Raw genomic sequence first — 17,834 nt, 5'->3', positions numbered from 1 at the left:
ATAAAGATTTAAATGGGGCTCCCATACAACAAACGTGATTTTTGACCAAAGTTAAGCAACGTCGGGAGGGGTCAGTACTTGGATGGGTGACCGTTTATTTTTTGCTTTTTTTTGTTTTTTTTTTTGCATTGTGGTACGGAACCCTTCGTGCGCGAGTCCGACTCGCACTTGCCCGGTTTTTTTATAAACTACGTCATGTTTGAAAAGTTCACTCAGTTGATCCAACAACTTGAAGATAATTCGGTATCGGGCATTGTTTTGAGAGTCTGGCGCGAATGCACTTCGTTCGTTTGTCTATTTGTCTCTCTTTAGCTCGTAATAGGTATATGCAAAAGCAAGAGAGGCGATAACTGTTATAAATAAATATAAATGACTAAGTACAGTTAGCAACGAAGTTGCCATTTAAGCGGGCGAGGTGTCCAAAATTACCATGACGCGCTCTTTTACCAGTTCGCCGGACGATATCATGCAGCCTGTCAGTTGTTCGGAGCTGTCAAATTTTGCGTTTAACTGACAGGCTGATATCGTCCGGCGAACTGGTAATAAGTCCCTTTAACAATAAACTCGCGTCAAGATAATTTTGAACACCTCGCCCGCTTAGCAACAATTGCTGCTAACTGTACTACGGTATATGACGAGCTATTTCTTTGTTATTTAGTAAATATAGCAGCTATACAAATAATATGCAGCGTGCCGTCGAATGGGGCTAGTCTAACATTGCTAAGCAGGCTGGAGTCACGTCAAAATGGTAGTCATTGGGATCTCATTGGTGCTGGTGGTATTAGCAGGAATCGCTGCTGGTAAGCATGAATTAATGTAGGATAAAATAAACCCTTTATTATATGTTCGTGGTTTTCATGACGGTCTATATACCTACGAGCCTGTACGGTTACCATCAGTACGGTTACCATCAGTTTGTCACTGACATAAACGCCGTCGAGAACGTAATTTACTTTCTATACATCTCGCTCGCACTCGCATATTAGTGCAAACGGGACGTATCGAAAGTAAATTACGTTCTCGACGGCGTTTATGTCAGTGACAAACTGATGGTAACCGTACAGTTTGTCACTGACATAAACGCCGTCGAGAACGTAATTTACTTTCTATACATCTCGCTCGCACTCGCATATTAGTGCAAACGGGACGTATCGAAAGTAAATTACGTTCTCGACGGCGTTTATGTCAGTGACAAACTGATGGTAACCGTACAGTTTGTCACTGACATAAACGCCGTCGAGAACGTAATTTACTTTCTATACATCTCGCTCGCACTCGCATATTAGTGCAAACGGGATGTATAGAAAGTAAATTACGTTCTCGACGGCGTTTATGTCAGTGACAAACTGATGGTAACCGTACTGTTCCTGTTCCTATCTCCGCACATTATAATTAGGTACGCATACCTAATTATAATTGCTGTCTCGCCCATAATAACGCCACTGTGCGGGCGGGACATCAATATTATGTAATTATGCGCGTGCAATACTTAGTAATAGAAACATGCGAGTCAATGCACGAAATTCTGCACACTTAGCGTCCTCAATTCAGTTTCTTTTTAAAACTGTCAAAAACTATGAAAATATGAAACACTATCATGTGACATCACGATCAAATTACCTACTCTATACCTAGTATACCTACTATACAGTTTTATACAGGTTTTAAAATAGAAATTGTGTTTAAAATAACTGCTGTCTACGTTTCTCTATAAATCTTCTGGTGCTTCATGGGGTATCCAGACGGGACTGACGAAATCAGTCGATTTGTCCAGGAAAATAATTGGTCAATCTCATCTAGCGTCCACACGTACACAAATTAAATCACCAATTTGCATTTTACTATGAAAATTGGCATTTTTGTGTCCGCACCTGCTGATGTGCTCGGGGAATCAAATTGGTATTTGCGTCCGCACGGCCCTGTTCGATCGGACAATTTCATCAGATTGGCGAAAAAATGTCTCGTCTGGATACAGCTTTATTTATCGCATGGAGTAAAATAATTTATTTTAAATACAGTCAAATACCCTATTCTAAATAGGTGACGATGACAAGCCATGCGCAGCGCGCCAGATGCCTGGCAAGTCTGTGGTGTGCGTCTGCAATGAAACATACTGTGACGAGATTCACCAGGACGAGCCCCCATGCGGCACTTACTTCGCCTACACTTCTTCTGAGGTAGGTACAATCGAGGACATTCCCGGTGAACCACTTCAGAAAAATTTTACCTCGTCGTCGTATGTGTCCGACCATGGGGCTTTAATTCCAGAGCTTGATTTTACTTGCTAAACTGAGCTACTTTTACTATGGGACCAACCCTAAAATCGGGGAATTTGGCTTTTCCATAGAAAACGTTGACATCTGATCAGACAAAATGTATGAAAACGTAAAAAAAAATTTCGGGATTTCGGGGTTGGTGCCATAATAAAAGTAGCTCAGTTTAGCGAGTAGAATCGAGTCCTGGATTTAAAGCCCGATGGTCAGTAACACCCTGTAAAGATAACCAATTACGATGCATTTAGGATTCTTGGTAAAACAAGTAATGAGACAAACAATAGATAGTAAAGACAGTTTTCTCAAACATGCAATGAAATATTGATGTTATGTTCCTTATAATAGGCTGCAAAGTATGACGTTTCAGGTGCGGCTAGGACAAAAGGTCGTTAATGGAATTTCATACAAATCTTGCAGGCCTAGGCCGGCAAAGTCCTCTTTTTTAATTTTCATTTCACAGATATTTGTGACACAGCATCGTGGCATTCATCCATAAAAAAAAATAGAGGCTGTATTTGCTTTATGGTTCGTAATGACGTTGCCACTACGCCTATAAAAAAAAAAACAAAAAAACCGGGCAAGTGCGAGTCGGACTCGCGCACGAAGGGTTCCGTACCATAATGCAAAAAAAAAAAAACAAAAAAACAAAAAAAAAACGGTCACCCATCCAAGTACTGACCACTCCCGACGTTGCTTAACTTTGATCAAAAATCACGTTTGTTGTATGGGAGCCCCATTTAAATCTTTATTTTATTCTGTTTTTAGTATTTGTTGTTATAGCGGCAACAGAAATACATCATCTGTGAAAATTTCAACTGTCTAGCCACCACGGTTCGTGAGATACAGCCTGGTGACAGACGGACGGACGGACGGACGGACGGACGGACGGACGGACGGACGGACGGACGGACGGACAGCGAAGTGTTAGTAATAGGGTCCCGTTTTACCCTTTGGGTACGGAACCCTAAAAACAATGTTTGCCATAATTTGCTGTTTTATTTGTATAAAATCAACATGAACTTAATAAATAATACATTATTAATCAAATTCTATCATTTTAAATTATAAATTTAACTACACAAATAAAAACATTTAAAATATTTCATCTAAACGTTAGCGGTAAAAAGGTCTACTCAAACACGCGTAGTTATTTTTTTTAAATTGTTATGGAGGTAAAGTTGAAAAAATTTCATTCTGTTTTATTGGATTTATGGTGCGTTGTTGATTTTTTTACTTTAATATGAGTTCCGACGAAATAATGAAATTAATATTGTAATCGTAGGTGTTGGAATTGGCAGCGTAAGCAGAATTTTATTGATTTTAAATAACTTGCTGCCTCTGCCGCCAAGTCAAAGATGAAGTATGTATATGGTTGCTTATGGCAATTTTATTATTTGAGAAACTAAGAAAAATGGCTTACAGTTTATTAGAAACAGTTTTGTGGCATATTTTAAATGAATGTAACTGCAAATTCGTCAACACTGTGGAAATTATACTTATTTACTCAATGCATAAAGCAACGATGTATGTGAAACATGATATCAACATGAAAGACTATGTAAACTTATGTGACGAAAACGACAGTCAGACGGATACAAGGCGAAAAAATCAAAGATACATGAAAATATACGGGTAGTAAAAATACACGACTCGTGTAAAACATACGCGTGATAATGATATAGGTACGTGTTGGTTATATTTTGGGTGTAGTTTACTTTTAGTTTTTTCTATAAATAAAACTTGGGTTTCGTGGATTTTTTATTTTATTTATTTCATTGCATGTTTGAGAAAAGCACTATACATACCTCGGCGGGAAATGGGGTTGCCCGCGCTCAGACCTATCCGGCCTCGCTTCGCTCGGCCGTCTATATGTCTTCGGCCGGCAACCCCTTTCGTCCCGGCCTCTGTAGTAATGTACTATTATTAACTGTTGTTGTTTAGGCTAAGCTTCGCCTCCCTATAAAGATAACCAATTAGGATGTATTTTGGATTCTTTATCTTACTTAGTTTGGATTCTTTATCTTACTTAGTTTGCAAATGAAGCGCTGGTGGCCTAGCGGTAAGAGCGTGCGACTTTCAATCCAGAGGTCGCGGGTTCAAACCTCGGCTCGTACCAATGAGTTTTTCGGAACTTATGTACGAAATATCATTTGATATTTGCCAGTCGCTTTTCGGTGAAGGAAAACATCGTGAGGAAACCGGACTAATCCCAATAAGGCCTAGTTTCCCCTCTGGGTTGGAAGGTCAGATGGCAGTCGCTTTCGTAATAACTAGTGCCTACGTCAAATCATGGGATTAGTTGTCAAGCGGACCCCAGGCTCCCATGAGCCGTGGCAAAATGCCGGGATAACGCCAGGAAGAAGACTTAGTTTGCAAATGTCAGCCGTCACGATGGACAATGGATGGCAAAGGGGTTGGCATTTTGGCAACTGTCAAAGGTTTGCATAGATGGCGCCATCATAGCTTTCCCCTTTTTCTATGAGATTTGGCTTAAAGGGCTGGCATCCAGGGTATTAAAAAAAACAAAAAATTGACACATTTCTAGGGATTGACAGGGCAAGCTATGATGGCGCCATGCATCTGCTAAAAACTTCCACCGGCCAACCCCATTTTTTTTCAACGCCCACATTTTAAGTGCAATGCTATTATAATATCGCCTGACCGTCTGCAAAGACGTAAACTTTTGAACGCCAAACGGCGCATCCATTTGCCGTGCCACTGACGCCACGAGGGTAAAATTTAGTTTTATGAATACATAATGCCAACTTAAAAGTGGGATGTTTTTCAGCAGATTTTCATCAAAAAACCGGGCAAGTGCGAGTCGGACTCGCGCACGAAGGGTTCCGTACCATAATGCAAAAAAAAAACAAAAAAAAAATGGTCACCCATCCAAGTACTGACCACTCCCGACGTTGCTTAACTTTGGTCAAAAATCACGTTTGTTGTATGGGAGCCCCATTTAAATCTTTATTTTATTCTGTTTTTAGTATTTGTTGTTATAGCGGCAACAGAAATACATCATCTGTGAAAATTTCAACTGTCTAGCTATCACGGTTCGTGAGATACAGCCTGGTGACAGACGGACGGACGGACGACGGACAGCGAAGTCTTAGTATTAGGGTCCCGTTTTACCCTTTGGGTACGGAACCCTAAAAACGATCGACGTCAAATGCCGTCTATGGCGTCGTAGTCACGATTTTGCGTTGACGTCAATTGCCGTCTGTGGCGTTCAAACATTTAAACGATTTTTGCCAAAATTTACCCTCCCTTAGAAAATGGACCAGTCAAAATGTATGAAACAGCCAAATTACTTTTCGCGATTTCGGGGTTGGTCCCATACTAAAAGTTGCTCAGTGTCATTCCAAAACCTCCCAGGCAACGGGAATGCAGTTATTTTTTAGCCACCCTGTATTATGTGTATTTTATAAACGAAATAATGAATGTCCCTAATTATTAATTATCTCTAGAGTCTGTTCGGAAAGAGAAGAGTCGTAGAATGTATTGGGCCCCATACATTTCACGACTCTTCTCTTTCCGCACAAACTCTACTATACTAAATAATAGTACTAGGTACAGAAGACTCACTCTCTAACAAAACGCGTCTGTTACGATCAGCACAGATATGGCCGCTAGGTGGCGACAACGCCACGCGCGGCTTATGGCAAACCCCAATATTGGGGTCGAACGGATGTACTTTTAGCTACCTGTAGCAAAGCTACGAAATCGCGGAGTGAGACACGCCTGTTAATAATTAAGTTTAAGTAGGTATAGTAAATAGGGTTGTTACAATTCTGTCTTAGGGTTTTCAACAATTAACCTGATTTTACTTTCCAGGCAGGATCGCGATTTAAGAAACGAAAAGGACAATTTCACTCGTACTACATGCGGAGTGAGTAGATCATTTTAAATACCTAATAATCTTACTTGTATGGAATTTTCCATGCATTTGCATAGTTCTGTTTTCGTTGGTGTAATGTGTTGAATGAGTATAGTTGAAACTATAGTGATAGGTAAAGTAGGTGACTTATACTTTTACATAGGTACCTATATAAAATCCTCCTGAAAAGGCTCCTGGGGAGACTTGGTCCTAGGGGAGACTTGGTCACCTAAATTATAGAACCAATAACTACCACATATAATTGTCAATAAATAAAATAAAATAATTGTCCTAAAAAAACCGATCGCTAAATGCTATGATGACAAAGTTGGTTTAGAATTGCTAGCTTTTAGATCAATTTTGAATTAAATTCAATTCAATACTTAAACACTTTATAATTTAGGGGACCAAGTCTCCCCCAGGATCAAGTCCCTTATTGCACTACAATTTTTAGGGTTCCGTACCTCAAAAGGAAAAAACGGAACCCTTATTCTCTGTCCTTAGGGCGCGAAACGGTAATGTCTCTCTTTCGCTCTTCCATAGGTATTCGTGCGACAGAAAAACATTAAATATCTCATAAATGTAGCACAATTTTGTTAACAGATAAGGAAGAGCGCCAAAGAGCGGTACCTCCTAGCACAGAGTTTCCAATCACTAACTTTTTTTAAGCGCAGCGTAGGACGTCCACCCACAAGATGGACAGACGACCTTGTTAAGGCCGCCGGAAGACGCTGGATGCGGGTTGCTTCCAACCGGTACGAATGGAGGTCCAAGGGGGAGGCATATCCTCTAGCCGCCCAGATGTCAAACTTTGCCAAGCATAATGAAATTTTATTTTGTCAACATAAAGTTCAAATTAGATTGGAATAGTAGACCTTTTTATAGGTCTCTGGGTGGCTAGAGGATATGTTCAGCAGTGGACGTCTTATGGCTGAGATGATGATGATGAACTTATTTTTAATAGCGCCTGGGCATCACGCCACGTTAGCGTTAGATCCTTGTTGATCTGGTTTTTTTTTTGTTTCAGATGAGAACTGTTCGTACACGTTAGTGATAGATCCAAGCAGGAAGAGTCAGACCATCGAGGGTTTCGGGGGTGCTGTCACTGATTCTGCGAGCATCCATTGGACCAATCTCTCTGCGCGCCTACAAGGCCATTTAATTAAGTACGTGACCTAATCCATAGAGTTACCTACCGTGAATCAAACATGTTCGTTCATCTATTTTGCCTCGTTACACTCTCCAATTTGTAAGAGCGATAAAAAGGCAGTGAAATTTCTATACGACGAAGTAGATTTAATTTGCCTTCAATCTCTCAGAGATCGGCTAATTGCATGTTGTCATTAAAGCCCAGTCCAGACGGGACAATTTTGCGCCAATCTGATTAATATGTTGACCAACAATAATATCAGGATTTTTTGAAATCTCTACTTATGTAAGTAACTTAGTAATACGTATGTCTAGTTTAAGATCCTAGAGATAGTTCGAAAAGTGTATACATGTTTATAATACTGACTATGTATAATCGAATTTAAACCGCGATACATACACGGCCGTCGTGAACGCTGCTCGCACTGTTAGTGCTTGAGAAAGGAGACCTAGGCTCTCCGAAACATGTCGCGCGAGTGACTAAAAACAAGTGAGTCTAAACCGTAAAATTATTCATTGACTATGTATAGTATGTAATTAGCAGTATAAGTGTCTTGGAATAAGTAGCTGTAAACTAATTGTTTCTTTGAATAAAGAATAAATGATTTCTTCCCAGTTCGTACTTCAGCAAGAAGGGTATCGAGTACAACATGCTGCGCGTACCTATCGGTGGCTGCGATTTCTCAACTCACGAGTACGCGTACAATGAGCTACCGTGGGACGACGGAGAACTCACCAACTACACGCTCGCGCCGGAGGACTTCAACTATAAGGTAACATACCCTGCAAGGTCTTACTTGGCCTTCGCAGAGCCGTCTTATGGCTCCTCTACAAGATGGCCGAGCGCTGCGCCAGCGAGATGACCTTGTGGTGGTTGGAACACATCTACACGATAGTGACATTCAGTTGCGATCCAACCGATTTCCAAGAGGGACGTGGTTTCCAGTATGGGCACAGAATAATTAATTATACTACCGTACAGAAAGGAAACTTCCTACAAAACCGAAGTTTGACAGCGGTTCAGGGTCGAATCATGCTGTCCCTTTCTAATATACGGCACTATCCCTTTCGGCTATTTAGGGTTTGTCAAAAATCAAGTGATTATCTTATCTGTGGTCGTGCACGCAAAAGGAAGTCAAGTGGTGCCAACCCTAATAATTGCTCGGAGCAATGCTGGAGCGAGTTTGACCGAAGTCAGGAGTTTCGCACCCCTGGTATGGGGCCCTTTTGAAAAGTAAAGAAAGCGAATTAAACTAACATTTTTCTACTATGATCTTCTATTTATTATGGGTATCAAATATACTGTTACTGTCTGTCGGGGCTCCATGAGGATCCCCCTGGGCACGGGCCCCGTGTGCTCTTATGGTAAAGACGCTACTAGGCCTTCGCCATGTTGCGGGTTTACAGTGGTCCTACTTTATATTACTGACAAGGAGACTCCTTAACAGCAGACGTTGAAAGTTGCGAACCCCTAAAAGAAACTGTTTTCAATATACGGTTCAAAAAAATCAAAATAAGTCATAATTATTATAATAGTAACCCTAAATAATATAGTCCATCGCTTTCACCCAATAACCTAGTTCATTATACAGGGTGATTCATGAGACGTGAGCAGGACTAATCCTGCACACTCAGTAACTGATAATTGATCGATCACCGTCGTATTTAGGTGAAACAACTACACTTTTTCCTATTTTTTTACTTTTTGGTGAGGACAAATTTAATTCCCTACAATCATGGTCACCCTACAAGACCTAATTAATAAACATAAAACCTCTTTTACGAAGAAAATAAAATGTCAAACCTGAGTGAGATACGAGTTTTCAAAAGTAACCAGACCGTGATGACAGTGATGACATTCAATTTGACACAGAATATCGATAGTTTAGTATTCTAATGTTAGGGTGACCATCCATGTCGTAAATAAATTAATAACTTTTTTTTTCACCACGACTAGAAAATTAACGTTATCCTCACTAATACTGATAGGAAACAGTTGCTTATAATTTACGAAATGCGCAGTGTTAGTCCTGCTCACGTCTCCTGAATCATCCTGTATATCAGCTCTCAATAGTCCTTACACCCTGGCGGGTGCTGCCTCTACGTGCGTCCCATGACACGGGCAAGGTCACCCGCTAGGTGTACCCCTTACATTTCATTAAAGTGTCAAAAGCGCCTCTATGTGTTGGCTTATTCCGTGATGGGAAAGACATAAAGTCAATGTGGCTAATTCCGTCATAGGACTTATTCCGTCCACTAGCGTTTTTTCTCGAACAACGAATAAAATTTCTAATTTCATCGACAAAGCAGCGATTGCTTTTAGTTTCAGCAATCAAAAGCAAAGCAGCACCCGCCAGGGTGTAAGGACTATTGAGAGTTGATCTAAAATGAACTAGGCTATTGGGTGAAAGCGATCGACTATATTATTCACGGTTATTATTATCATAATTATGACTTCTTTTGATTTTTTTGAACCATATATTCAAAACAGGATCTTTTAGGGGTTCCCAAACCTACACGACTCTTCAGAGAATTTGAATATCTAATCTTGACCCCTATTCGACAAGCGACGTTTGACGTACCGTGTTGATCTCCCGTTGATGTGGGCCGTTGATGGAATCAACACTCAGTATGCAATAAAGTCAAATGTTGATTTGACGTGGATGCGAAATCTGACAGTTGTACATGTCGAATTTGGCCCCTTATCTTTGACAATGTCTCTTGATTCCCTTCTATGATGTTTTCCTCTAATGCCAGTCATATACATACACATATGATATATATGATATGAGATACAGGATTATATTCCTAGTTCAGGCGCACGTAACAATGTACGTGAAATGAAAAAGTTCACGCACAATGTAACATTAGCAATAAGGACCCCTATTCGACAAGCGACGTTTGACGTATCGTGTTGATCTCCCGTTGATGTGGGAAAAGTTCTCGAATACGTACAATGTCAAAATTTGACATTAACAATCCACAGTTAGGGTGACAAGCAAACCAAACCGAACCACCCTTAATTTAGAGTTGAGTTTTGGTTGTACCAAATAATATTATCCACCGTTGATGGAATCAACACTCAGTATGCAATAAAATCAACTGTTGATTTGACGTGGATGCGAAATCTGACAGAAGGTTTTCTCAATAAATTATTCTTATTCTTATTCTTATATCTGAACAGATACCAATGATCAAGCGTATCCAAGAAGCGGCGACGGCTGACATCCATTTGATTGCCACCGTATGGTCTCCGCCGCGGTGGATGAAGACCAACGAGAAGCCCTCGGGCTTCAGTGAGATCAAGGAGGAGTTCATGCAGACTTTCGCCGAGTACATCGTCAAGTAAGATCACATTTTATGGCTCCTCTACACGATGGCCCAACCTATTGGTCCAATATGTTGGACGAACGTGTAGAGGGGGTATTTATTGGTGTCGGTTGGCTTATGGCGCGCGGGATGGCGATGAGTTGGCCGCGGTGTCGGTTTTTCGGCCGCACATCAAAGGGATTGGGCAAGCGATGGCGGTACGCATCTACACGTGGCCGAATCCACAGTGCGTGCTCGAATGCGGATTGCGGAGTATGTTGTCTCATGGGGCAACTGCGTCTACACGAAGAATCCAAGGCTAATGGCGCGCGGGATGGCGATGAGTTGGCCGCGGTGTCGGTTTTCGGCCGCACATCAAAGGGATTGGGCAAGCGATAGCGGTACGCATCTACACGTGGCCGAATCCACAGTGCATGCTCGAACGCGGATTGCGGAGAATGTTGTTTCATGGGGCAACTGCGTCTACACAAAGAATCCAAGGGTATCGCGTAAAGGGTCAAAAAATCATTCCTGTGTTTATCACAAATTTTGTTCCTCAGATATGGTTATTTCCTATGTATTTAAGTATCTATTAATATGTTGTCGTCTACGTCTATTTAGCTAAGATATGTTTTATCAATCAGAAACATCTGCGAGCGCCTCCCTAAGGCGTGTCATCATCATCATTATATCAACAAGAGGACATCCACTGCTGGACATAGGCCTCCCCCAAAGAGAGCCACAGTGACCGGTTTTGCGTAACCCACATCCCGCAGACTCCCGAGACCTTTACCAAGGCGTTTCTAAGGCGTACACTACACGCAACCACGGACTAGCCTATAAGGACCAGCAATCGCCATATTGAGTAGCGTACCCCGGAAGAAAACATTTTTTTTGTATTAAGGCGTTTGTCATTCAGCGGGCTGTAGGTTGTGTAGTGTATTCCGCAAGAGGTCGCGGCCACTAGAAGAGTTGTAGACGTTGTAGTCGTTAGCGTGCTTCTGGTAAGCCTCCGTACCTAAGTTTTAGTTGGTAGCTGCGATGGACTGTTGTTCGAAGAGCTCGCAAGTTCGAGTCTTGCCGGATTTGGTGAAATATTCAATTTTTGAGCTTATTGTGGGGGTAGGTCGATTTGTGTAAAATTGCCCCATTCTTATTATAATTTATTGAATGAATTCGTTTAGGTTCATACGAGAGTATAAGAAGCTTGGAATAAGCACCTGGGCTGTCACCACAACCAACGAGCCACAGAATGCTTTCTACCCGATAGTCACTATGCAAGATTTGGGTTGGACACCCCAAAAAATGGTATGAAAATTAACTCGATTTACCTATCTGAACTCAGAAGAATAAGGTTAGGAGGAGTAAGAAAACAGTGGGGCAAAAGAAACACTTAAAGGGAATCCTCATTCGGTTTCTGTTGCCCCAGCAAAATAGGTATACTGTTTCTCTGATACCGGATTAAGGTCATGTTTTTACTAGATTCAGTAGAATCAGGGCCTCTATAATGCGACATAAAATAATAGAAATTAAATAAAATGGAACTAAAAAAACCATTCTATATTGTTGCCATGTTCAAGCATTTTACGTCAAAAATATGACAGTTGCGTAGGAAGTGGCGCCCTCATTTATTTTCTACTACTTTATATCGCACTGTAAATCCGCATTTTCCTTCCGCATTTAAAGTAACTCTATTACAGTGATGAACTGACTATTTTCCTACTGATACATATGCACACACACACACACACGCACGCACGCACTCACACACGCACGCACGCACGCGCACACACACACGCACGCACGCACGCACGCACGCACGCACGCACGCACGCACGCACGCACGCACGCACGCACACACACACACACACACACACACAAACACACGCGCGCGACCAATGACCAAACAAGACTTATGAAGTTACGATGACAATTGATGTTGTAATGTAAGTATTGTATTACATTTAACAGGGCCAGTGGATTAAAAAAAATTTGGGGCCTACGATAAAGAACTCCTCTGACATCCGTGACGTGAAGATACTGACGGTGGATGACCAGCGGTACACTCTTCCAATGTGGTTTAATGTGGTATGTAATAATAATAAAAGACGTTTATTCAAAAAGTTTGAACATAGGTACATAATAAAAGGCTACATGTATGTCTACGTACACATATCTTTTTATCGTTTTATAAGCACATCGAGCGAGCACGATTTATCGAGCGTTTTAAGCACTCGGGTAAAACGTCATTGCAGTCCAAAGCGAACACATTTGCAGCATTTGGTACTTGGTAGTTGGTTGTACCAGTGGTAGCCTTAGCAGTTTTGGGGGTCCCAACGACCATTCCATAGAGAAAAGTGCCTCAAAGTGGCCCAAATTAGTTGATATCAGTGCCTCGAGCCGTTGCACCGTGCCTATCCATTTGAACTAAACCCCCACCTCCTAGACTTCTGGCTCCTGTTTACATAAGGCCTGTGCACACCGGCTTGCGTGCGCGTGCGCTAAAATGTTATAGCCGCATAAGCACACGTCACCAAGCGGTATGCCGTCTCTCATTAGGATCTGTATACTACAACGCCGCACGCGCACGTGCACGTCACGCACACGCAGCCGGTGTGCACAGACCTTTACGTGACATTTCTTGTAATAATATTCGCTGAGATATAAACGATAGAACAAATAGAAACGCCATAAAATCGCTGAATATCTACACAGATGGTAGCCGCGGACCCAAGCGTGCTGGATTGGATCGATGGCATCGCCTTGCACTGGTATGGAGACATGGTCGCTCCCGCGTGGATGCTTCAAATAGCCACCAAGAACTACCCCACCAAGTTCATTATAGGCACTGAAGCTTGCGAAGGTAATTCATTAAAAATAAGTATAAATTCATTCCTGACAATCACAAACATTTCATCTATATAGCTCCGGTGAGACTCGAACATATTAAAATTATTTTTAAAACTCACGTATAGTACGAGTAAGTGAGACGGATAATAAGTCGCACACTTAGAGCATTTAATAACTGGAGTGGCCTTTTAAGAGCTTACCCTTCTGCCGAAAAACTTACACAATTGTCCAAACTTTTGTATGGACTGACATGGCTATTTGTACGTTACGTACAAATCATGTAGAAATAGCAATACATTTGACGTCCCCTCCCCCGCAAAAATCGGCAGACTGTTTTGTACAGAAAATGACAGCCATGACGTCTCCAGTTACTAAATGCTCTAAGGTCGCACACAACAAAGTGGGTAGGTAGATTAGATCCATCCTCTGAATGGTGAAGTCGCCGCCTCCACTGCCGCCGTGCCGCGAACAGCCGTGCGATCCGGGCCCTAGCTCGCAGTATTTACTGTAAAATACACAATAACACCATAGAACCACTCTCGGCACGACCACTTGGCGCCACGGTTAACAGTCAACTACCCCCACTCCTGCCGGTGCAGTATACTACATCCCTTCCTTGTTAACGAAAATAAAAGAGTTCTGATTTGTTTTGACTTATAATCATTCAATTATTTGGAAATCGATACATTTTTATATTCCAGTTAATTATAGATTCCACACGACAATCATATTAATCTTCATTTTGATCTTGGTCCGGGTGAAACTGGTGAATGGGCTGTTATAAATAAAAATAGCGAAAATGCACCCCATTTTCGCTATTTTTATTTATAACAGCCCATTCACCAGTTTCAGCTTTCTTGAGGTGAACAACATTTCTGCGATATTCTTTTCCAGTCACGTCATTCCTTACTCTAACATCACCACCGGTTACGTCTGTAACAGTGTGCGACTCAGGATTAAAGTTGGGAGTAAGTTTGTTATCTTTTATTAAGTTTTTTACGTAGACCTTTTCACCGATTTCTAGATTACTATCTGCTGCTTTCCTCTTCCTATCCGTATATTCCCGTCCCTTTTCTTTCTTTTCTTTATCCCTGTCTCTTACATCTGAATCGAGAATTTTGCACTCCATATCAGCCGCTGTGGGTATTTTGTCTCGGAACTGCCTTCGGAAGAAGAGTTCTGAAGGTGTTTTACCTGTAGTGGAGTGTGGAGTGCTGTTGTACATAATTAGGTATTCTAGGAGATCATCTTTCCAGTTCTTTTTTTCTACTTGGCTGATTTTCAGCCGTTTAAGTATATCTCTGTTTTGGCGTTCGACTTCGCCGTTCATCTGCGGCCAATACGGAATCGTATTGTATATTACAATATTGCATTCCTTACAGAAGGTCTTGAAGGTCTCGGTGGTAAACTGATTACCATTATCGCATGTCAAAGTCGCAGGATATCCCAAACGGGAAAATATTTCTTTTAGGACTCTAACCGTGTCTACAGCCGTGATACTTCGCATAATCTTGATTTCTTTGTAGCGACTATAGTAGTCGACGAGAACCAGTAAGTAATGGTTTGATGGCAGAGGTCCTAAAAAGTCAACCGTAACATCGATCCAGGGTTCGACTGGAAGCTGTCGTCTCTTACTAGGGTGTGGGGCGTTAGGTGCCGAAACGAGTGTACATCCTTTACAGGCCTTTACTCTGTTTTCAGCGTCTCGATCTATCTTCGGCCACCATACTTTAGTTCTGAGACGAGTTTTCATGGCTACAATGCCGGGATGACCTTGATGTGCCGCTTCCAGTACTCTGTCTCGAAGTTCTTTGGGGATAATCAATTTGTTCCCTCTCAAAGCAATATTTCCTTGAAAACAGATCTCAGCTTGGAAAGCTTTATAAGCGCTGACCGATTCATGCCATTTGTTTTCATAGATTCCACTTTTAAGCGCCATTATTTCTTCATCTGTGGCACAGACGGCTTCAATTTCTTTTAGTGGTACTGCTGTAGGCTTGCTGTATTGTACGATCGCATTAATATAATTTTCATTGTCAAACGGTTTGGGACTGATTGATTGGCAAAGCCGAGAAATAGGGTCGGCAATATTGTCTTTGCCTGGCCGGTAAATCACCTTGTACTTGTAAGCCTGCAAGCGGAGAACCCAGCGCTCAATACGTGCGCACGGTTTAGATCTGGGACCAAATATGGTTTCCAAGGACTTGTGGTCGCTTATAATCTCAAACTCTTTGCCGAACAAATACGTTTTAAAATGTTCGACAGCCCAGACGAGGGCCAAGGCCTCTTTCTCGGTCTGGCAATACCTTTTCTCACAATCAGTTAGGCTCTTGTTACCGAACGCTATGACACGAGGGCCATTTTTACCTATTTGTATCAGTACCGCCCCAAGACCCACGGGAGATGCATCAGCTACTATTTGCGTTCTGTCAGCTGGGTTATAGTAGCCCAGCGTTTGTATATTGGACAACCTCGCTTTTAAAGTATCAAACGCTTGTTCTTGGAAGCTAGTCCAATATTTGCCAAGGTCGGTCGTTTTGCTCAATTTAAGTCGTACAAACTGACGAAGGGGCTCCGTTAATGATGCCAAATTAGGGATCCACTTCCCCACATAATTAACCAACCCGAGAAAACTTTGAATCTCCTCCACATTGGTTGGTCTTTTCGCCGACTGAATGGCTTCGATATATTTATCAAGTGGTTTTACCCCTTTAGCAGTGAGTTCATGGCCAAGGAACTCAATTTTATCAGTCTTGTAAATGCATTTGCTTTCATTAAGCAGGACGTCGTTGTCCTTCAACACCTGTAGGACTTTCTTAAGCCGTGTATCATGTTGTTTTTCATTAGATCCGTATATAATTATGTCATCGATGAAGTTGGCGGTACCTTCACATCCTAACAACATCTTCTCTAGCACCTTTTGGAACATTTCCGGCGCGCATGACACTCCAAACATTAACCTTTTGTACCGAAATAATCCTTTACTGGTACTGAAGGTTGTAATGTGCCTGCTGTCTTCGTCAATCTCTAGTTGATGAAAAGCATTTTTTATGTCAAGCCGAGAAAAGTATTTCGCTTGTCTGAAATGGGGTAGCAATTCATCCATCGTAGGAAGAGGGTGGTTCTCCCTTATAATAGCTTCATTAGCCCTCCTCATGTCGATACAAATTCGAAGGTCGCCATTCTCCTTGAGCACGGGCACCATAGGCGATACCCATTGCGAAGGCCCGTTCACCTCCTCGATGATATCAGCTTCTTGGAGTTCTGCCAGTTTAGAATTTACTTTTTCTTCCAAAGGTATCGGTATTCTTCTATACGGTTGGATAACCGGTTTTACCTTATCATCGATTGGGATTTGAATTTTAACACCTTTGAATTTGGGAAATGTCTTACTGATGTTGTTAACCGGTATGCCAGTCTGAAGGACACCGAGCTGTTTTGCAGTTATCCTTCCCAACAGGTTACGCGATCCGTTTCGAATGACATATAGGGTAGCCGTTGTTTCAAGTCCATCGCGAATGTATATCTGTGCCTCGAATTTCCCCATTACATCCAGTGGCGTTTGACTGTCATAAGGCACTAATGTCTTGTCAGGATTTTCGATTTGATTTGAGGTTTTCACGTTATGGCTCTTCAAATATTCCCACGTTTCATCAGTAATGATATTGCACTTACATCCAGAGTCTATCAACATCTCAACAGTGACACCACCGACCTGACAGTTGATAACGTCATCGTTATCTAGATGGAATACATAGTCCACTTCTTCGGTATCCTTTTGTGGATGGTCAAACTTTTGCCTTTTTGCTTTATCAAATTTTTCATCTTTTTTGTGTTCAAATTTCCGCTTTAGTTTTCTAGTTTTACAGTAATCTTTAAAATGTCCGACAATCCCACATTTCAGACACTTTTTGTCCCTAGCAGGGCATTCGGGTGCAAAAGACAAATGTTTATTGTTACCGCATCGGTAACAGGTCTTTGAGGTACCTCTAGCTGGTAATTTCTTAGTATCAATTTTATTGACGTCCGATTTATCCGTGTCACCCGCCTTAAATGATCCAGTTTTCCCAAAAGTGTCTAGTTGCCTATTGACAGTCTCCAGTGTGGTAGCTATAGTGATCACTTGGTGTAAAGTGACACTATCGCCGGCCGACAAAATCTTTTTCCGTAATTCAGAGCTATTTCCTTTCTCAATGATTTGATCGATTAAATGTTCGTCCTTTGCCGTAAATTTACATTTGTCAGCCTGTTGACGAAGTCTCACAAGAAAAGCTTCAAACCTTTCGCCTTCATCTTGTTTCATAAGTCTAAACATGTAGCGTTCATAATATCTACTCTGCTTAGGAGAAAAATAAGCGTCTAATTTTTCCATAGCC

At 41.6% G+C, this 17,834-nt stretch overlaps 1 protein-coding gene across 1 annotated transcript in view; it reads left to right on the top strand.

The window, feature by feature from the left end:
- Nucleotides 1–745: 745 nt before the first annotated feature.
- The window catches only part of LOC134674850 (putative glucosylceramidase 3), a 29,875-nt gene continuing 12,786 nt past the window's right edge, over nucleotides 746–17,834 (top strand). The window contains exons 1-9 of the mRNA XM_063533006.1: nucleotides 746–800; nucleotides 2,041–2,177; nucleotides 6,108–6,162; nucleotides 7,178–7,316; nucleotides 7,916–8,072; nucleotides 10,484–10,644; nucleotides 11,793–11,916; nucleotides 12,580–12,696; nucleotides 13,324–13,471. Coding sequence (XP_063389076.1) covers nucleotides 746–800; nucleotides 2,041–2,177; nucleotides 6,108–6,162; nucleotides 7,178–7,316; nucleotides 7,916–8,072; nucleotides 10,484–10,644; nucleotides 11,793–11,916; nucleotides 12,580–12,696; nucleotides 13,324–13,471 — 1,093 coding nt within the window. The remainder of the gene's footprint in view (nucleotides 801–2,040; nucleotides 2,178–6,107; nucleotides 6,163–7,177; nucleotides 7,317–7,915; nucleotides 8,073–10,483; nucleotides 10,645–11,792; nucleotides 11,917–12,579; nucleotides 12,697–13,323; nucleotides 13,472–17,834) is intronic.

Source organism: Cydia fagiglandana, chromosome 20 (genome assembly GCF_963556715.1).
Source record: "Cydia fagiglandana chromosome 20, ilCydFagi1.1, whole genome shotgun sequence".
NCBI lineage: Eukaryota > Metazoa > Arthropoda > Insecta > Lepidoptera > Tortricidae > Cydia > Cydia fagiglandana.
The sequence above is the reverse complement of the archived record's forward strand: the minus strand, read 5'-3'. Positions and strand labels throughout refer to the sequence as shown.